Source organism: Neomonachus schauinslandi, chromosome 10 (assembly GCF_002201575.2).
Source record: "Neomonachus schauinslandi chromosome 10, ASM220157v2, whole genome shotgun sequence".
Taxonomy (NCBI): domain Eukaryota; kingdom Metazoa; phylum Chordata; class Mammalia; order Carnivora; family Phocidae; genus Neomonachus; species Neomonachus schauinslandi.
In genome coordinates this window covers 109,056,382-109,076,536 of record NC_058412.1, presented here as the reverse complement: position 1 = coordinate 109,076,536, position 20,155 = coordinate 109,056,382, and the positions used below count along the sequence as shown (strand labels likewise).

Below are 20,155 nucleotides of genomic sequence, written 5' to 3'. Positions count from 1 at the left end.
CATCTGTAATAGAGAAGCATCTGTGAAGTGCTCTCAGGAGAAGAGTTAGTGATGGATAGCCGAGCCAGTTAGGAGAAATGGATGTGAGGAGTTGGAGCTGGAGGAGGCCTGTGCATATACTGATGAGCAGGGTCATCATTTACCTCCCTGGGTAAAGGGGCTCACACCTGAGCCTCTATCAGCAACTAGGCAAGGAAGAGACCCTCCAGGAGGGCCTGGTCCCGGACTGCTGTTCTGGGGGAAACTTGAGCACTGCCAGTTGGGTTTGTCATACCTTGTCAGTGCCTTGGTTGCTGGTCCACCTATCCTAAGTGCTGCGAAGGAGACTTGAGAACTGACGCTCCTTCCAGGGCACCATCTTGTCAGGGAGACAAAAACCAATGCAGGGAGGACACTTTACTGCAAATGAGGTGCAAGCCTGGCATCCCAATTCCTGAGCTCTGCGGAGGGCAGTTTGCCTGATTCTCTCACTTGGACCAGACAAGAGCAAACATTCCTAGTTGCTAATTATGACTCTCTTTGCCAGAAGAACCTGGAGAGAGCAGAGGACCCATCCCCAGGGGATGAACCATATTGCTCCTAGGCAGCCATGACAGTCCTGTTCTTTGCCAAATACTCAATTTCCCAGCCTCCCTTGAAGTGAGAAGAGGATGCAACTCAGTTCTGGCCCACAACATTTAAAGGGAAACGTCCTGGCAGGATTCTGGGAAAGCTTTTACCGTCATGCTAAAGTAGTGTGGCCTCATTCACTTCATGGAGCTGTGGCAGCCACCTTGTGGCATGGAGGAAACTACATGCTAAGGATGGGAGAGTAGGAGAATGAAGTCTTATGTCCTTGATGAACCACTACCTATGACAGAATGCTTGTGACCAGAATTGTCAGGTGAGGAAAAATAAACCACTTTTTTAAGGTCTTGTAAATCAGGTTGTTGCTTGTAGTGGGGTGCATTCTTGACTGGGGCGGGGGGCGGTGCTTTGTAAAGATGAGAGGCAGTTATCATAAAGGACAGCACTTATCCCCAAAGGACAGCTCCCTGCTCACAGCACTCTTGGGTCCATTCTGCCTTTGGGGCTTCACCACTAATTACAACCTTGTTCTCAAGCGTCATGTTTTTGTCTTCTGTCCTCAAACATTGGCCAATCACTGTAAGGTGGCTCAGGACACCGCATCTAGCTGTCCTGCACCACCTACCTGCCTTCCAGCCAGCAGCCTGGTGTCCAGATGCTGAGTTAGAACCACCTTGAAACCCTTCAGGGTGACAATCCGAGCTCAGAGAAAGCCCCATCGGGCAGAAACTTGGAACCACGACTCCTTCTGGGCGACATGGAGGAGCTTGGGCTTTGGGCCAGCCTTCTCGCATGGCCCAGTGAGCACCTCCGGTCTCGTGCATCCGCTGGGAAATCTGTTTACTCCAGCTTTGCCCTCCACACCCCCCTCACCCAGGCTTCACCTCCCAAACCTGCAAAGACACAAGCAGGCCAAAGAATGCCACTCAAGAGGCTTTCTCCATTTTATTTCTTTGGGAAAAGAAAACGAAGTCTTTCCATCACCTATGGTAGAGATATATATTTATATATATTTATATATAATTTCTTTTGTGGTTGGAAGTCCCAAAGCTGAGTCTGTTCATATTTTTTTCTATTTTTTTTTTTTTCCTACTAATGCCTTCTCTTCCCCCTGCCCCTCTGGTCCAGGCCCAGGTTCTGGGGCAGGTACAGTGAGGGGTGAGTGGAATGGGCAGTGATTGCCAGATGGCCCCCCTCACCCGGCTCAGAGATCTGGTGAGGGTCACCGGGAAGGGGCTGTGCAGAGGGATAGAGGCCACACAGGGGGGCACTCTTGTTTTTGTGGGGGATGCACAGCTCATTAAACAGTCACCAGTCATGGGAGGAGGCTGGTCAGGGGTTGGGGAACTTGCTCACAGTAGTTGCCAGCTCTCTCCACCCTGTCCTCCAAACCCCATCTTGGGGGTGGGAGGAAGAGAGTGAAAAGAGAGAAATACAAGGGCTGAGGGCCAAGCCTCCTCTAATTTTTATTGCTGGTGAATTAGAAATTTGCCTTTCTTTCCTATCTTAGGGAGATAGACTCAGAGGATGCCAAGAGGAGAAGGGAAGTGACAGTGCTGTCCCAACCCCCACTGATGGCCATGCCAGGCCTACCCTGGGCAAACACTGGGCTACCTCGAGGTCCTGGGAACTCAGGGGTCAGTGTTCCTCTCAGATCAGCCTTGTCCTTCAAGGGCAATCACAACCATCCCCCCTCGCCCCCCAAAACAAAGGCCTCTGGCTCAGGCTTGGGCCCATTGGAGCTTGGAAGTGGGCAGTGCACCAAAGATCAAGCAGAATTTTCTACTGGAAGAAAAGGTGAGGTTTGGGGGGAAGAGGCGGCCTAGGACAATGATGTTCTGAGCGTGAAAGCAGAGGGAGGCTGGGGGAATCGAGTGGAAGAAGACACAGGAAGACATCACAGACACTCATATGACCTCAGAAACCGGGTGAGGGGAGTGCCTGAGAGGCAGGTAGCACTTAATAGCTGTAGTTAGAGCCGCGGACAGCGGCCCTGGGTGTGGGGTGAGCCAAGCAGATGGGGCTATCACCCTGTGGGATCCTGGCCAGAAGGGTGGGGTAGAGCTAAGAAGTCTCCAGGTGACCCTTCCCAAGAACAGGAGAGCAGATCTTCCCTGGGCACTGAGTCTCCACCCCCAGCCTTCCCTCTGGCCCCTGATACGCACATATGGACATACACTCAGGACCAGGCCAGGCTCCGAGGCCTGAGCCCAAGAGACCTTGGTAGGAGTGGGGGGAGGGGCTGGGCAGGTAGCCCTCTCAACCACATACGGGCCATCTGCTCCCACTCGTCCTGCCAATCTGCCCAGGGAGGGATAATAGGGCAGGAAGGAGAGAGGCCAGGAGCCCAAGGTCTGTCAGCTTCGGCAGACCCCATGCAGGCCCCCTCAGGCTATATGGCCTTGGAGGTGACCACAGAGAGCATCACTGGACACTGGGGTGGCCAACAGGGGCAGCCCGGTCCTACCGAGGGGCTGGGGCACCTCATGGTACTGCAGGCCTGCCGCCTCCCATCTCCCGCAAAGCAGTGCCAAGAAGGGGAGCACGGGCTCCCCCAAACACTCTGCCTCGCTCTCTCCCTTCCTTGGGAGGAGGGTCCAAGTGGGCTGCCCAGAGGGCCTGTGGTAGAGCCCGAAGGGCACCCAGTGGGGGGTGGGGAGGGACCTGGTCACAGCTGCTTTGAGAACCTCTTTGGTCTGGGGGCATGGGGGACATGGGGGAAGAGAAATAGCGGGAAGGGGACACTAGGGACTCTGGCCTTTGACAGGGCATTTGTCAAAAGGCCACATGCCCAGGTAGGGGATCAGATTTCCGTGGACTCAATGCGCTCGAGGCGGGAGGGCGTCCAGGCTTTCTTCTCCTCGCCGTGTTGGGGGGTGGGTGTGCTGGCACCCCCCGCTGCCCCGCGCTCCCGCAGCCGCCGCTCCAGCTGCTGGTTGCGCTGGTACATCTCCACGTAACTCAGCTGCAGCTGCTTCTGGTACTCGATGACCTTCTCCTTCTCCTCCAGCCACACGCGGCGCTCCTCCGCGAAGCTGGCCCCCTGGCGCTCCCGGGCTCGCCGCTCGGCCGCCAGCTCGGCCTGCAGCCGCCCCACCTCCCGCCGCAGGGCCCGCGTCCCGCTCTCCCCGCCAGCTTCCGCCTCCCCGTCCAAGGAAACCAACGAGGCGGCGGCGGCCACCCCGGCCTGCCGGCGCATCTTGGCCTCGTCGCTCTCGCACGTGGCCAGGGCCTCCTGGGGCTCGGCCGGGTCCACCGGGGTCAGGGCGGGCTTGAGGCACGCCGCGGGCAGCTCCGCCTCGCCCAGCTCCAGGCTGGCCTGTTTGCTGCCGAAGGAGTCCCTCAGGCTGAGCAGCTGCTCCTCCTTCTCCCGCAGCGAGGCCCGGCCCTCCCGCAGCTGCGAGCGCAGCCCCACGATCTCACTCAGCTTCTGGGACACGTCGGCCTGCGAGTCCTTCAGCTGCTGCTTCAGGAGGGAGATCTCCCCCGCCTTCTGGCACACCTGGGCAGGGGCAGGGGCGAAGAGGACCAGGGTCAAGGCAGAGCCCTGCGGCCGGCACCCGGGCCCCTGCCTCCAGCCCGCAGCGCGGAGCATCTGCAGATGCAGGCTTAACTCCTGGGACACGCAGGAATGCCCCAACGGGCCCCCCTTGGACTACCCAGGACACACGTGGCTAGTCTCACACAGCACCCCCCTCCCTCCCCGGGGCCACTCTGGTCCTCACAGACGCTCCTCATCGGTTCTGTCCCCCTCCCCCTTCACTCCCCCTTGTGACAGTGGGCCGCAGCTCTGGGTTTCTCCAGAGCGACAGAAGGAAGGAGACTCAGAGAGGGAGAGCCCAAGCCCCCTGCCCGCACCTCCCACTTAGTTTCCTCCATCCGGGGCAGGAAGTCAGCCTGCTCCTTCTGGCAGGCGGCCACCTTGTCCTCCAGCTCTTCCCGCTGCCGCATCAGCCGGGCGGCCTCCTCCTGCAGCTGCTTCTTGTCCTGCTGCAGCCGCAGCACCTGCAGCTGTAGGCCCTGCTGGGCGCGCTGCGCGCGGCGGGCCACCTGCTGCAGCTTCCCGCTGCAGCCCTGCCGCAGCTCGGCCAGCTCGCGCTCCCACGCCTTCTGCCGCTCCTCCAGCACCTGGGCCACCGCGGCCTCGCTCTGCTCCAGGCTCCGCCGCAGAGCGGTCACCTCCTGCTCCTTCTCCCACAGCCGCTCCTCGAGCTCCTGGATCAGGGCACTGGGCGAGGGGGGTGAGCAGGCCGCGAACGGCAGGCCGCCACCTCCGCCCTCCCCCGACCCCAGGTGGCCTGGCCGCCCCATGGAGGAGGACGACCCACTCTTGCTGGAGGTGCGCCCGCTGTCAGAGGTCCCCAGGTCCTGGTAGCCCGAGCCGCCGCCGCCGCCGCCGCCGCCACTGCCGTAGCTGGCAGTGCCGATGCGGTTGATGTGGCTGGTGGAGGCACTGAGGGGCGCCAGGTGCTGGCTATAGCTGGAGCTGTAGGTGGGCAGGCTCGTCAGTGAGTTCCGGCCTGAGTCGGAGAGGCCGCCCCCACCCCCGCCCGCTGGGGTCATGGTCCGAGACTTGTCCAGTCCGCCCTTGAGACCACCAGGACCCTGTCGTCCCTCAGGAGTACCATTGGCCTGCGGGGGGCACAAGTTCTGCATGGAGTGGAAGTTCTTGGGTACAACGGGCTTGAAGGCCGAAGGCCTGACTAGCGGCTCGGAGCACTGAGTAAAAAGCAAGCAAGGCGGAGTGGGCATCAGAATGGGGCCTTAACCTCGGCCCCAGCCTCTTCCCTCTGGCCAAGATAGGTTCAGCCTCACCCCTAATTAATCTCCATCCTGGAAGTCCCTCCCAGCCGGGCTCCACCGCATGGCACCCAAAAGCCAAGTCTCCGCCCTGGAACCACCAGCCAGACTTGGCCCCCAAGACCCCACACCAGGGCTCCCCAGCCCGACCTCCATTCTGGCCCCTACACCCCAACCTCCAGGGCCCACTTCACCCTCCTCTCTTCCCCTCAGAAAAAAGGCCCTGGGGACCGACCTGGTCTAGCTTGCCAGAGGTGGCCAAGAGCTTAGGTGGATGGCTGGGCTCGCGATACTGCGGCGGGGCCTTGTCACTGCCCCCGCTGCTGCTACTGCCCCCGCTGCTGGCCACCACGTTGCCGCAGACATCGGTGTGGTCGCTGCCCCGCAGCTCGCCGTTGAGGTAGAGGGAGTTGGCGAGAGCCTTGTCTTCGGAGGGGTAGCGGCCTGGCCTCTCCCTGCTGGCCCCACCACCGCCGCCGCGGGGGCCGGGGAAACTGCCCTGGCTGCCCCCACCCCCCGTGCGGGTGCCCACGCTCTTCATGGCGAACTCCTGGGCATGGGCCACCCCGCTGCCCACACTGCCCATGGCCAGGCGAGGGTCTGGGGGTCCGAGCTCAGAGGGCCGAGGGGCAAAGGCCAGGAGAGGATCCCGCCCTGGGTCAGCGCGCATAGGCAGCGTCTCCAGCTTCGCCATGACTAAGCCAGGGGGGCACTGCGGGCACAGGTGGGAAGGCAAAGATAGGTCAGCCCCACCCCCACTTGCACCCCGCCCCTCAGTGTCCCCTTCCCTACAGTGGGTACAAGAGTTCCCAGACACCCAGGATGGAGGAATGGGGCTGGGGTAAGAGTGACAGCTTGGTAATGGGGGTGCCTGTTGCCCACCTGATGAAGCCCAGGCCCCAGGGCACCATGCACATGCCCTCCCAGCTTTGGTCAGCTCAGCATTCCACTCCTCAGCTCCTGCCTCAACCCCATCTCCTCCATGAGCCCCAATTCTTCACTGCAGCTGCCAAAACTTAGGCGTTCTTTACCCTGGGTCTGGAGCCCTATAACCCAACCTCATGGTCTGGGGAGATGGGGTTGGAAGGGTACAACAATGCTTGAATTCAATGGGGAACCTCAGAAATTAAGGGAAGGAGAGAACCCACCCCTAACCAAAACTTGGGAGTAGGGGTCCTTCCCGGCCCCCTAACCTAGGGTGTTGCAGTCAAGGGCAGAAGTGGAGGCTCACTACCAGCGCAGGCTCCTCTCCTTGCCTTTCCAAGGGAGTGGGGGGCCGACGGGTCCTCAAGCCTGGGACCCTCCGAGGCCCGGTCTGCAGGGGCCATGTGCCTCACTTTCGCAGTCGGGGCTCGGCCCGAACCAGCTGGGCGACTTTGGACGGGCCGACTGAGCCATCCCGGACTGCAGTTTTCTCCTCTGCGAAATGGGAGGAATGGAGGACCTACCTCACGGAGCTGCCGAGCGCCAGGCGCCCCGAGGCGGCGGGCGCGGGAGGGACGGGAGTCTTGCGCCGCGCGCCCCTGGGTCGCATGTGGGCGCCACCTGGGGCACGCCCCGCCCCCCGCGGACGGCCGGGGACCTTGGCTATAGCGCGTGGCGAGCGGACCTTCCGGAGGTCTTCCCAACTCGGCCGCACGAGGGGCCCCTTCCCCACGGTCAGTACCTCTGCAGAAGCCCCGGGGCTGGCTGAGACCGAGGCAGAGGACGCGGTGCTACCAGCTGCGGGCGCTGGCCGTGCCTCCCTCCGGGCCTGCGTTTCCCACAGGTGGGCGGGGGAGGGGCGGGGCTTCCGCATCCAGCTGCGCCCGCAGGGGATTCCGCGCCTCCCATCCCCTCTAAGAATTCACTGCCACCGGGAAGACTTCCTGGATTACCCCCTTCCCCCGTTCCCTTTGGACCTTGAACCGTGAAGTCCTCTGGGCCCTTCCGTGAGCGTGCGCCCCCCCGCCCCCAAGGCCAGCCCACAAGAGCGGGGGTGGGGGCGCAGCGCAGGCAGGGCGACAGGGCCTCGGGTTACCTGTGCTCAGGGAGGCCCCACTTCCTGATTCCTTTGTCTCAAATCCACACCGGGGAACACCTGCCCTAGAGATCTGCATAATCTGGCGGGGCCAAGGCACCAGGCAGTGCCAGCCGCGGATGCAGACCCTGGAATCCGTTTGCCAGAGGTGGTAGGGGCACCCTCAGGCTTTCCCCCCCTACTCCCATGAGAAACCAGGCAAGGAGCCCTCCTTCTCTACCAAGGTGAAGGGGTCCAGGTGGCACTCCATGCCCCTCGAGTGCCCCTCAGACTGTCCTCTACCCAGATGCCCATTCTGATGCCATGTCCTTCCTATTAGGCCCCAGACCAGGGGAACCTAACAAAACTCTTGCCCTTCAGGAGTCTTTTGGCCACCACACCTGGAATTACAGCCCTAAGTGGTTGGAAAGTTCACCACCAAGCCAGGCCCCACTGCCTTTGTAAAATTCCATTCTCTCAGCATCTGCCCCCCTCCCACCCCAGGGGTGGAGAACAGCACTTTACCACCTTCCTCTCAGGAGCCGGTCTATCCCCACATGCAGGGCTGAGTCTAGGGTGAGGCAAGGGAGGCACCTAGTGCAGAACTTCAGCACAGTGTCAGCAGGTGCAAGACCCTGAGAGTGAGTGCCTCTCAGGCCTCACTCTCGTCCCCGCTCTGCCTCTGCTCCCCACGTACTCCAGCTCAGCTACCCCTCAACTCAAAATCCCCCTCCCACCCTAAGCATGACCCCTTTCTCAGCATCCTCAGGTACAGTGTGGGGAGCAGCTGGGGACTAGGAGGATGAAAGCTGAGTGGCCTGAGGCTTGAAACCAGTGGGAAGGCCTGGGCGGGGTCTGGGAGGAAGAACTGACCAAACTTCATAGAGATGGGGTTCAGGGGCGGGGGCAAGGGGTGGGTGTGACACCCTTAACAAAACAGGGGGAGAATGTTTGGGGAAACAGGTACTTTGGGAAAGACCAGACAAAGATCTCTCTCACATACTGGGTGGAAAGAGACTGCGGTGGTCAGCATTCAAGGGTGGTGTGGGTGGAGCCCAGCATCGAGCGAAGGTGGCAGGGCCCCAGAAGCCTGGGAGGCAGTGTGGACACAGGAAGGAGGCCAGAACAAGGCAGGCCCTGCAGAACAAGCTGGGGGACTTCAAGAATGTCAGAGCAGCTCCCAGTGTTAGAAAGGGGCCAGGTAAAGTCGAGACTGGAGAGTGTATCCTGGATCTGCAGGTGGAAACCTCACTGGCTTCAGAAAAGTGGTGCACGGCAAAGCGAGGCTACAAGAGTAGCTGGGTCCGGAGGGAGAGATGGGAGAGTTCCCTGGTGAAAGAGAAGGCCAGAGAAGGCAGTAACTTAAGGTGGTTTGGGATCCAAAGGCTCTTTTCTAATTTTAAATTAAGCATGGTAGAAACCTGAGTATGTTGCTATGAAGAAGGAAGGCGCCAATAGTGAGATGAGAGAGCTAGGCAAGGGGGCTCCAGCAGATGCCAGGATGTGGGCAGGAGCAAACCTCAGAAGTGATCATGTTGATCATGAGAGTGACAGGGGATAGTGTTTGCAAGGGTGCTTTCTGAGCTGTAGGGTGCAGTACAAACATGCAGTACTTCCTTCTCTGTGATCCACAAAAGGAGGATCTGACCACAGGTTGAGGCTGATGGTAGGCCACTCTGCGCCACTGTTTCCCTGGATGTGTGTGGTCCCCGGACAAGCTCAATGCCCTGAGTCCTAGATGGAAATGAGGTGTTCCTGGGAATGTCTCCTGGGATCGGCTCCTGCTCTACCTGGGGAATCCTTGACTATCAACCCAGAGCAGCTCTCCCTGGAGCCTCATTCCCCAAAGAGTGTCCTGCCATAATTCTAACCTGTCAGCAAGCATTCCCTGCCCCTTGCCTTTGCCGAGTTTGGGCTGCCGCAGTTTCTTTTCTCAAAATCCCAACAGGGAGCTGGCAGGACAAGGAGGGGCATTTGTTTCCCTGATAGGCAGAAACTGAGCCCAGGGGAAGGGTTTGAGCTTTGTGTATGGGTTAGGGTCCTGAACTGGCCCAGGTGGCTGAGCATGGTCTGCATAAGCACCCTCAGGGCATCAGCTCAACAACCTGGGATGACAGCCTGTTGCCCAACTCTGCCGCTCTCTCTGTGCCATCAACCTTCATTGCCTGGGACATTATGCAGAGTATTGATGGTCATAAAGGGGTCAAATGATCTGTACCTGGGCTCTACATGGGCAGGTCCCTCCAACCCACAGTGACCACTCAACCCCTCCTTACCTCTGTCCCTCCCAAAGCTAAGAACACTCTACCCCTCTCTTGTGGTCTCAGAGACCCCTATACCAGCCCATTTGCCCCCTAAAGCTTTCAGTAGCCCCTCTTGCCAGCACCCTTGCTGGGGGCTCCTCGCTGGCCTCTTCCCCCCTGCACTCCCTCCCACACACAGCTGCCAGGGGACTCTTTCTAAAGGGCAAAGCTGAGCTTGTCCCTGCTCTGCCCAAATTCTTCCACGAGCAGCGCCAAGAACAGTCGACATGGGTTCTGGAGGCATCAGCTCAAGTGTAAATCCCAGCTGAACTGATTAGGGGTGAATGCATGCAGGTTATTTCACCTCGGGTTCTCACACCTACCTTACAGGAATCTTAAGAAGTAAATGTATTATGGGTAAGAGGCCTGGCATTTCTCTCAGTCCCCAGAACCAGAGCAGAGCTTGCAGCAGGGCCTTCAAGGCATCTCCTGCTGCCCATCCTATTTCCCCTGACCTGAGCTCCTCTCCACTCCACACAAAATCTCTTCCCAGCTCTCTATGCCCACCCTGCATCCTTCAAGGACCAATCCAAATGCTGCCTCCCAGGACAGCATCCCTGATCGCCCCTGGGGAGCAGGGGCCTTGGAGCACTTGGCTCAGGCTACTCCAGGGAGATTTCACTCTGAGGCTTCCCCAGGGGCTGGCCTGGGGGTGCCCTGGGGACACAGATGGCAGAGTCCTAGGGGTCTCTGGGCCCTGACCCTGAGGAGATGCAGAGAGAATGCTGTGGGAACGCTAGTTATGAGCAATGCAAAGAGGCAATGAATCCGGACAGGAAAATCAGAAAGGGCTTCCGGGAAGAAGGACTGAGGGAGAAAGGGGACTGGGGGCACTGTAGGGCTTTTGGGGTGCAGAGGTCTTCAGAACTTCTTGGTTGGGATGTGGGAGGGGAGATCCACCTAACCTTGGTGTCAACGGGGGAAGGGAACCATCTCCTAGATCCTGGCTCTGGTGAAGCTGGTGTTTAAGGACTGAGGGGGCTGACAGCGCCCCCCCTACCCCAGCACACACACGCGCGCACACACGAGCTGCCGCGCAGGGGAGTGGGGGTGTTCGCCATTCACCAGCAGTCCACGGCCCGCAGCGCCAACAGATAGAGACCCCGGCCACAGGCTGTCCTGAGGAGGTGCCCGAGGGTCTCCGTGGTGCAGGAAATCCCTCTCGCACCTTCCCTAGCTCCCTACCAGCGCGTGTGGCCCCGGGGGGCGGGGCGCAGAGGGAAGAGGTGACATAATCCGGGCCGCACCCCCTCCGGCCGCCACCTCCCCCCAGGCCTGGTGAAGCATCCATGACATCATCGGCCTTATCTCCACTCCCCTCCCCCGCCCCGGGACCCCAGCAGCGGGACGCGCCCCCTCCCCAGCTCCGGGTCCGGCAGGACGAGCATCGCAGTGCAGCGGGCACGACGACAGGTCGAAGCCGGGAGGGGTGCCACGATGGGCCGGCCTCACTTACTCGCTGCCTCAGGGTCCAGCGCGGGGTCCTCGGAGCCGGCGCCACCGGCCCGGCTCGCTGGCGCAGCCCGAAGCCCGCCCGGCGGGGCGCGCGGCGCGGGCCCGGCTCCGCTCCGCGCCCCTCCCGCTCCCCGCCCGGGCCCCGCCCACCCGCGGCTGCGGCAAACGCGGGCCCGCCCTCCGGCCACGCCCCCCAGGGCCGCCAATCCCCAGGCTGGGGCGGGGCGCAGCGCTTTAACCCCTTTGTAGCTGCGTCCGGGTTCGCGCGTGGGACCCCTCTATTTCACCCTCTCCAGAGCTGCGTAAGTCGGACCGAGTCCCTCTGCTCGTCGCCTCTTACCCCCCCAAACCCCTTGGGTTCAACCCCCAGGCTCTGATCTCTAACAAATCCAGTGGGACCGCGCCCTCCGCCACTACTTTGGCAACCGGGAGGAGCCCCTCCGGTTTGGGGAAGGGGATCTCGACGTCGACCCCAGCCCCATTTCTTTCCGGCTCCTGCTCTTCCGGACGCGGCCTCCCAACGGACGCCGTGAGACCGCAAGTCTGCAAGGTGGGGGCGGGGCGAGCCCTCCCGGGGGGGATCCGACACCGCCGAGGGAAGACCCGCATGGGCGCGGGGACCGCAGGCCGGCGTGTAAGAGGCTTCGAGGGGCCGTAACTATGTCCGGCAGCAAACGGTGCCGGTTTGAAACTTGCTGCTGCGGAGGCTCACTGTCCGGGCGGTAAAAGGAGGGCAACGAGGAAAAAGATACACATTACAATCCAGCAAGGTGTGAGTGCTTTCACCCCCTGCCCCACACCTGGCAGGAGACCCAGCCCCAACCCCACGCTGCATTCGGGGGTAAGAGGGGGTGAGGTGAGGACTTCGTCCCTCACCCGGAGTACCATTTTCGCACGCGCGTGCTTCGTTCTGTACCGGGAGTGCTCATTCTGTCCCGGTTGGCCCGGGAGGACTGCCGGGAGGAAGCCGGCCGGGACTGGAGGTCTTAGCCTCGAATACGGCGAATATGGCGGGGAAGCAGACCAGGCCTAGTGTTCAGCATGAGTAAAAGCCTGGAGGCACAAAGGGTCTGTCCTAAAAACTGCAGCGCCTCCACTCTAGCTGGGATTTAACCCATTGTATCATATCTGTTATTTGGTCATTGCTGATTTGTTTGGTTATCTGTCATCCTATTTTATAGTATGTATTTCTTGCTATTTCCTGTTTTCTGGATTTTTCCATATTTACTTTTATTTTCTATAGTGGTCTGCAAGATCGAAAGCCTGTGTTTAATTCTCCTGGTGGTTGCCTTTGAGTTTATCAAGTAAAAATACAGTTTTTCACAAATCATTAAAGTCAATGACAAATTATTCCTTTTTATATTCCTCTTTATGTAAGGAAAAATTTAATGTGCTTTTCTATCTCTAGGCCTGCTGCCCTCATACCTACTTATATCTGTTCATTTAATCCAGGATGACAGGCCCAGTTTTGTTTACACTTTTTTTTCACGCCACAAAAGCCTGTTTTTCTTTTTTTTTTAAAGATTTTATTTATTCATTTGAGACAGAGAGATACAGAGAGAGAGCAAGAGCATGAGCAGGGGAGAGGCAGAGGGCGAGGGAGAAGCAGGCTCCCCGCCGAGCCAGGAGCCAGACGTGGGGCTTGATCCCAGGGTCCTGGGATCATGACCTGAGCCGAAGGAAGATGCTTAACCATCTCAGCCACCCAGGCGCCCCCAAAATCCTGTTTTTCGATCATTGCCTTTGGCTTTTGCCAACTCTTTGTTTAATTGGTGTCAATGTCACTGCCAGTTTTTTATGCTCTAATTTTTCTATTCCTCAGTCGGACCCATCTCTCATTTTACTGGTGATTTCAGGGAGGACCCCTGAATGTTTTTTTCCTAAGCCTTTGCCCTAGGTAAGAATGCCTTTCTACTGTCTTTCTTTCTTTTTTTTTTTAATATTTTATTTATTTATTTGGGAGAGAGAGAATGAGAGACAGAGAGCACGAGAAGGAAGAGGGCAGAGGGAGAAGCAGACCCCCTGCTGAGCAGGGAGCCCGCTGCGGGACTCGATCCCGGGACTCCAGGATCATGACCTGAGCCGAAGGCAGTCGCTTAACCAACTGAGCCACCCAGGCGCCCGCCTTTCTACTGTCTTTACACACTAATATACCTTTATGGCTTGACTTTATAGAATTCTTGAGTCTCCAAGGCTCTCTTGTCCTTATCCCTTTGTCTTTTGGGTCTTAAAATGGTAGAAAGTACACCTGAAACTAATATAATGTTAATATGTCAATTATATCTCCAAACAAAACAAAACACGGTAGCAAAGCTGGTCTGGTCTGTGTTAGGTGAGCAATTTGCCTGGTGCTTCTTAGGATTTTTCTTTATCCTTAAAAGTTAAATATTTGCCAGCATTAAGTCTATTAATTTTCCAGAAAAGAAATGATCTTTTCAGCTTAGGAAAGTTTTCTTCTAATATGTTCCTGTCCATTCTGTGAACAGGGTTGCTTTGGGGGTTTTTCTCTCCTAAAATTATCATATTAGATTACTGCTGTCAATGAAATCTCTTCGTCCTCTTTCTCTGCATCCTGGGAGAGTATCTCATGTTCTTCTTCACCATCACAGATTTAATTTTCTTCAGAGTCAAGGGTACTCTTTGTTTTCTCCAGTAAGATATCTAATTCTGCTTGTTGGGTTTTTTGGGTTTTTTTTTTTTAAGATTTTATGTATTTGAGAGTGAGAGAAAACAAGCAGGGGGAGGGGCAGAGGGAGAGAGAGAAGCAGGCTTTCTGATGAGCAAGGGACTCCACAGGGGCTCCAGGATCATGATCCAGGCTGCTGGAAGGCAGATGATCAACTGACTGAGCCACCCAGGCACCCCTAATTCTGCTTGTTATATCTTTCTTCGATTTTAGCCAATTTCCACTCCACCTCTGTCTTGATCTCACTCAGTCTCTTTTTAGTTTTCTGTTCCTATTTCATAGAGAATGTGGTTTTGCATTTTAAGAAGCATAACAGGAAAATAAAGGAATACCATAGCTGACTCTGTTCTAATGTATATGAAAGCCTTAATAAAGTGGACCATTTTCTGGGAAATACAATTACAAAGATAAGAAAGATGTTGAAAACATTACCTAAGAAATATGTCCCAAAAAGGCTCTGGGCTCAGATGGTTTAATGGAAGGATTCTTTCAAACTTTCAGTGAACAGATAATCCTTACCCTGTAAATCTGTATTACAGCCCAGAAAAGTTAGAAAGCTATTTCACTTTATGAGGCTACAGTTCTCCTTATACCAATTCCTAATAAAGACAGCATAAAAAGGAAAACTGCAAACCAATCATACTTACCAATTCAGGGGGAAAATTTTACTAAATACAACTCAAGGAAATAAAATTAAGTGTGACTGCATAAGAAGTTAGTCCATGAGTTTGGTAAATGAGAAAAAAAAAATCGTCATAATATATGCCAAAAAGTCACTCAAAAACCAGTATCCAAAAAGAACCCTCATAATTAACCAGGAACAGTTGAAATTAAGATTCAATATCTTGTGCCTTGACATCTGGTAAAATCAGGAGTGTCTCAAATAGCTGAACTAAACGTTGCCCTAGCCAAATAATCCTTATCAAATCGACCAGGTGCAGTTTCTGCTTATCTCTGAGAGCAGGTTTCAGTTCTTTGCCAGCCTGTGGAATCATTCAAACAAACCAATGACATTCCCTGCAGGAACAACAGGCACACCTCAACCTCTTGCTGCTATAAAACTTGTCTGTCCTCCACAGCTTCTGGTTGTTCACTGTATTTCTGAGTGCAACACCTGGATGGCCCCATTGGCTTGTGGTGTCCTCCTTCCCTGAGCTGTGAGGATACGTGACTGATAAACTGCTGTCGATCTGACCTGTCCAGTGTCACCAGTGTCAAGGGCTGTGTTTGGCCATCCCCATAACCCTAGGGTGGGAACCCCTCCCTCACCAATGGTAAAGAGAAGGCAATTAAAACAAGAGTCTATTATCTCAATAAAGCTGGAGGGAAAAAAGAGTCTATCAGAGTGACAAAACTTAAAAACTGATGGTATTGCATGTTGGTGAGACTGTAGGGAAACAGGAATTCACGGTGTTTTTGAGAGTATAAATCGGTACAACCTTTTGGGAGGACAACTGGGTAATAGAGCTATAAAAATGTGAAAAGTGTATATCCTCAGACTTAGCAATTTCATTCTGGGAAGAAATGGCATCACAAATAATATGATAGATGTGCAAAGATAAGTCACTAATGTACTGACTGTAATAGAAATATTTAAACATAAATACATCAATCTATTAATGGAAGATTGAGTAAATGAATCACAATGCATCCAGTGCAATGTAACAATAGCGATGTAAAAATGCCACAGGTGTCTATGTGTTGACATAGAAAGATGATTACGTGAAAAAAAAGCAAGGACCAGAATCGTATGTATGCATACTCTAATTCTTCTATTATTTTATTTATTTATTTATTAAATATTTATTTAGGGGCACCTGGGTGGCTCAGCTGGTTAAGTGTCTGACTCTTGATTGCAGCTCAGGTCCTGATCTCAGGGTAAGGTCAAGCCCCGAGTTGGGCTCCGCACTCAGTGCAGAGTCTTCTTGTCCCTCTCCCTCTGCTTCCCCCCCCCCCCCCCCATTTGCTCTCTGCCTCTCTCTCAAAAAAATAAAATATTAAAAAATATATTTATTTATTTAAGAAATCTCTACACCCAACGTGGGGCTCGAATTCACAACCCCGAGATCAAGAGTCGCATGTTCTTCTGACTGAGCCAGCCAGAGCCCCATCTTCTATTATTTTAGTAAGAATATATATGTACCTGCATAGAAAAGTGAAAAAATGCACACCATCTATAAATAGTGGCTATTTTGAGATGGTGGGATTGCAGGGAGGAGGGCAGGAGAGAAGATTCTAGGCACTTCTGTAATGTTTGCATTTTTTTTACAACAAGCATGTATTTTGTAAAAAAAAAAATCGAAAAGATAATGCAGTTTGCTTGGAAGAATAAACAGGTGAATAAGCTCTGAAAATTTAGAAGCAGCAGGCTATTAATATTAAATATCTGCTCAAAAACCCCTGCCCCAGTGGACGTTTGCATTCTAGTGGGAGGAGACAGTTGGTAAAATATATAGTGGATTAGAAGTGGCAAATACTAAGGAGAAGTTGAGATTGCTGGGGGATCCCAATTCCAAGTAAGATGGAAGGCCCTCCTGAGGAAGTGACATTCAAGTTAAAGACTTGGAGGTGGGGGAGCAAGCCAAGTGTAAATCTGGAGGTTTCTAGGATGCAATCATTTTGTATATAGTAAAATGAGCTCTTTTTTTCAGTATTTTCTTGTTTATATGCACCAACTAAAGCTTTCAAATAGAAAAAGCTACTTAACCGTGATTTTAATTAGTTTTTAGTAAGTAACTACAAAAAGAATTAACATTGTTCAAGGTTTACCCTTTTAAATGGCACTCACCCTAGACTGTTTTACAGCTGAGTTCTACCCAATCTATACAGAGATCATTCTAAATCATAGGAAAAGATGAAAAGCTCCTTAACTCATTTTATAAAGGTAGAATAATCTTAATACCAAAATCTGAAAAATAATATAAAAGAAGAAAAATTGTGATTGATTAATCATCTGTCTTCCCCACTAATCTGTAGCGTCTATGTAGACAGGATACTTTAAAGTTTCATTTCCCGGGGTACCTAGGTAGCTCAGTCAGTTAGGTGTCTGACTCTTGATTTCATTTTTTTTTTTAAAGATTTTATCTATTTATTTGACAGAGAGAGACACAGCGAGAGAGGGAACACAAGCAGGGGGAGTGGGAGAGGGAGAAGCAGGCTTCCCGCAGAGCGGGGAGCCCGATGTGGGGCTTGATCCCAGGACTCTGGGATCATGACCTGAGCCGAAGGCAGACGCTTAATGACTGAGCCACCCAGGCGCCCCGACTCTTGATTTCAGCTCAGGTCATGATCTGAGGGTTGTGGGATGGAGCCTCAAGTCTGGCTCCATGCTCAGCGGGGAGTCTATTGAGATTCTCTCCCTCTCCCTCTTCCCCCCACCCCCGCAGGATCTCACTCTCAAATAAATAACCTTTAAAAAAAAATTCCATATCAATATTATGCAGCCATCAAAAGGAATGAGATCTTGCCATTTGCAACGACGTGGATGGAACTGGAGGGTGTTATGCTGAGCGAAATAAGTCAATCAGAGAAAGACATGTATCATATGACCTCACTGATATGAGGAATTCTTAATCTCAGGAAACAAACTGAGGGTTGCTGGAGTGGGGGGTGGGGTGGGAGGGATGGGGTGGCTGGGTGACAGACACTGGGGAGGGTATGTGCTACGGTGAGCGCTGTGAATTGTGCAAGACTGTTGAATCACAGATCTGTACCTCTGAAACAAATAATGCAATATATGTTAAGAAAAAAAAAAAAGAAGGTAGCAGGAGGGGAAGAATGAAGGGGGGGAAATCGGAGGGGGAGACGAACCATGAGAGATGAGGGACTCTGAAAAACAAACTGAGGGTTCTAGAGGGGAGGGGGGGTGAGAGGATGGGTAAGCCTGGTGATGGGTATTAAAGAGGGCATGTTCTGCATGGAGCACTGGGTATTATGCACAAACAATGAATCATGGAACACTACATCAAAAACTAATGATGTAATGTATTGTGATTAACGTAACAATAAAATTTAAAAAAATTTCATATCCCCACCTTAATACTCTGATAAGCAGAATTAATGAACCCCCAAAGATATCCAAGTCCTAATCCCCTGAACCTGTAAACATGTTAGGTTACATGGCAAAGGAGAATTAAGCTTGTAGACAGAATTAAGGTTTCTAATCAGCTAACCTTAAAATAGGGAGATTAGGGGCACCTGGCTGGCTCAGTCAGTACAGCATGCAATCTTGATCTCAGGGTTGTAAGTTTGAGCCCCATGTTGTGTGTAGAAATTACTTAAAAATAAAAATCTTTATTAAAAAGAAGAGATTAGCCTGGATTAACCAGGTGGGCCCGGTGTAATCATAAGGATCCTTGAAAGTGGATGAGGAAGGCAGAAGTGGGGGCGGGGGACATGTGACTACGGAAGAATGGTTAGAGATGCAAGGTAGCTGGCTTTACAGATGGAGGAAAAGGACCACAGGCCAAGGGATGTGGCTTGAAGATGGATTAGAGCCTCCAGAAAGAAACAGCTCTATGTTGATCTCAGCCCAGTAAGACCCATGTTAGACTTGTACAGAACTAAAAGATAGGAAATTTGTGTTGTTTTATGTCGCTAAGTTTGTGGTAATTTGTTACAGCAGTACTAGAAACCTAATGCAAACACATAACAGACACCCAGCATTCATTTGTTGAATGATGAATGAAATTGCAAAAACCCTTGGGTCTACAGACAAATGGGTAAAAGAGAAATAAATCATTCACAGAATACAAATGGCCAACAAGCCATTGAAAACACCTCTAGCCCTGCAGATATTGAAGAGATGCAAATGAAAACCTACCAATTAACCTGACCCTTTGGGGTCCTACCCACCAAGTTATCCAGAAGGGGACATGGGGCTTCTCTGGGATGACTGGGCAGTGACCTCCAAATGTCAAATGGGGGATGGGGGGGGGCAGACAAGGCACTTTAATCCACGCTTAAGTTTGGATGTTTGTACTAAAGCTTTTTAAGCTGTGCTTGCTTTATGAGGAAATAAAAACCTCTGGAATTGGACCAAAAATTCCTGAGCATGACTAGTAGAGGTCTTGGGGGTTATCCAGACCAATATAAAACTGTAACTGAGACATTTATGATCCAAGTATGCTGGGGTTTTTTACATGGGTTTTTTTTTTTTTTAAGATTTATTTATTTGACAGAGACACAGCGAGAGAGGGAACACAAGCAGGGGGAGTGGGAGAGGGAGAAGCAGGCTTCCCGCAGAGCAGGGAGCCCGATGCGGGGCTCGATCCCAGGACCCTGGGACCATGACCTGAGCTGAAGGCAGACGCTTAACGACTGAGCCACCCAGGCGCCCCTACATGGGGTTTTATAAGCTGATGAGCTGATGTTTACATACACACCCCCACAGGACCCTTGAAAAATATAAAGGGAAAAATATTAAAAACTTATTAGACTGTATTCTCCTTTTAACCATTCTTCTTTACAAAGTGTACATTTTGGGCGCCTGGGTGGCTCAGTTGGTTGGGCGGCTGCCTTCGGCTCAGGTCATGATGCTGGAGTCCTGGGATTGAGTCCCGCGTCGGGCTCCCTGCTTGGCGGGGAGTCTGCTTCTCCCTCTCCCACTCCCCTTTTGTGTTCCCTCTCTCACTGTGTCTTTCTCTGTCAAATAAATAAAATCTTAAAACAAACAAACAAACAAAAAAACAAAGTGTACATTTTTCCCAATAGAAGATGGTTTTTGCTTTTATATTCTCAAGGGTCCCTAACATTTTTGTTTTTACATAATTGATGCTTTGTTTATATAATACTAACAAAAAAATTTATCTGTATCTATACAGTGTAAACCTCAACTGCAAGATATTTAGAAACAAAGCATAAATGAATACAAGCCACCACCATACCACCCACCATCTTAAGTGAGTTTTATGAACTCACATCTATTTGTGAAGGATGTTATTCTTCTTAAAGTCCTAAGCAGAATAATGATTATTGCATCATGGAATTATGGTTATACTCAAATCTTTAATCAATTTTATGGAAACATACAGACTCCAAAAATGTTGCCAGATTTAATTTTTGTAAAAGCCGGGGTAAATTTGTCTAGCAGAAAGCCTTGTTAACTTTTTACATTGCAGATGATATCACTGCAGGCTAAATGAGATGGCTAGGTGAGACTTTTATTACCTGCCTTTGGGCCCGAAACTTCCCATGTGTCCTTCCCTTATCACTTGTCAACTTTTCCTCTCTTGAGTTACTACAATTCAGCAATGATGGATTGTATGTTCAGTAATTTCTCATCTATTCATATTTGTTACTATGGTCTATTTTGATAGGAGGCAATATGCACAAACTACAAAATAC

At 52.9% G+C, this 20,155-nt stretch overlaps 1 protein-coding gene across 2 annotated transcripts; it reads right to left on the bottom strand.

The window, feature by feature from the left end:
- Window positions 1-1,505: 1,505 nt before the first annotated feature.
- Window positions 1,506-6,729, bottom strand: LZTS3 (leucine zipper tumor suppressor family member 3). Of its 2 annotated transcripts, none has more exons than XM_021689059.2 (4): window positions 6,624-6,729; window positions 5,603-6,079; window positions 4,426-5,286; window positions 1,506-4,069 (listed from the first exon to the last, which is right to left on the bottom strand). In XM_021689059.2, the coding sequence occupies exons 1-4, from the start codon at window positions 6,693-6,695 to the stop codon at window positions 3,371-3,373; spliced, it is 2,109 nt and encodes a 702-aa protein (XP_021544734.2). In that variant the 5' UTR covers window positions 6,696-6,729; the 3' UTR covers window positions 1,506-3,370. The 2 variants fall into 2 exon arrangements, with proteins under 2 accessions (XP_021544734.2, XP_044774619.1); XM_044918684.1 differs by having other exon boundaries at window positions 4,489-5,286.
- Between the last annotated feature and the right edge of the window lie 13,426 nt (window positions 6,730-20,155).

Excerpts from the sequence above, each read along its gene's own strand:
- LZTS3 (XM_021689059.2), bottom strand. The coding sequence starts at position 6,695 with ATGGCCCCTGCAGACCGGGCCTCGGAGGGTCCCAGGCTTGAGGACCCG. Across the intron at positions 6,080-6,623 it reads CCCCCCACTCCCTTGGAAAG|TGCCCCCCTGGCTTAGTCAT; the intron begins GCAAGGAGAGGA and ends CTGTGCCCGCAG. Across the intron at positions 4,070-4,425 it reads TGGAGGAAACTAAGTGGGAG|GTGTGCCAGAAGGCGGGGGA; the intron begins GTGCGGGCAGGG and ends GCCCCTGCCCAG.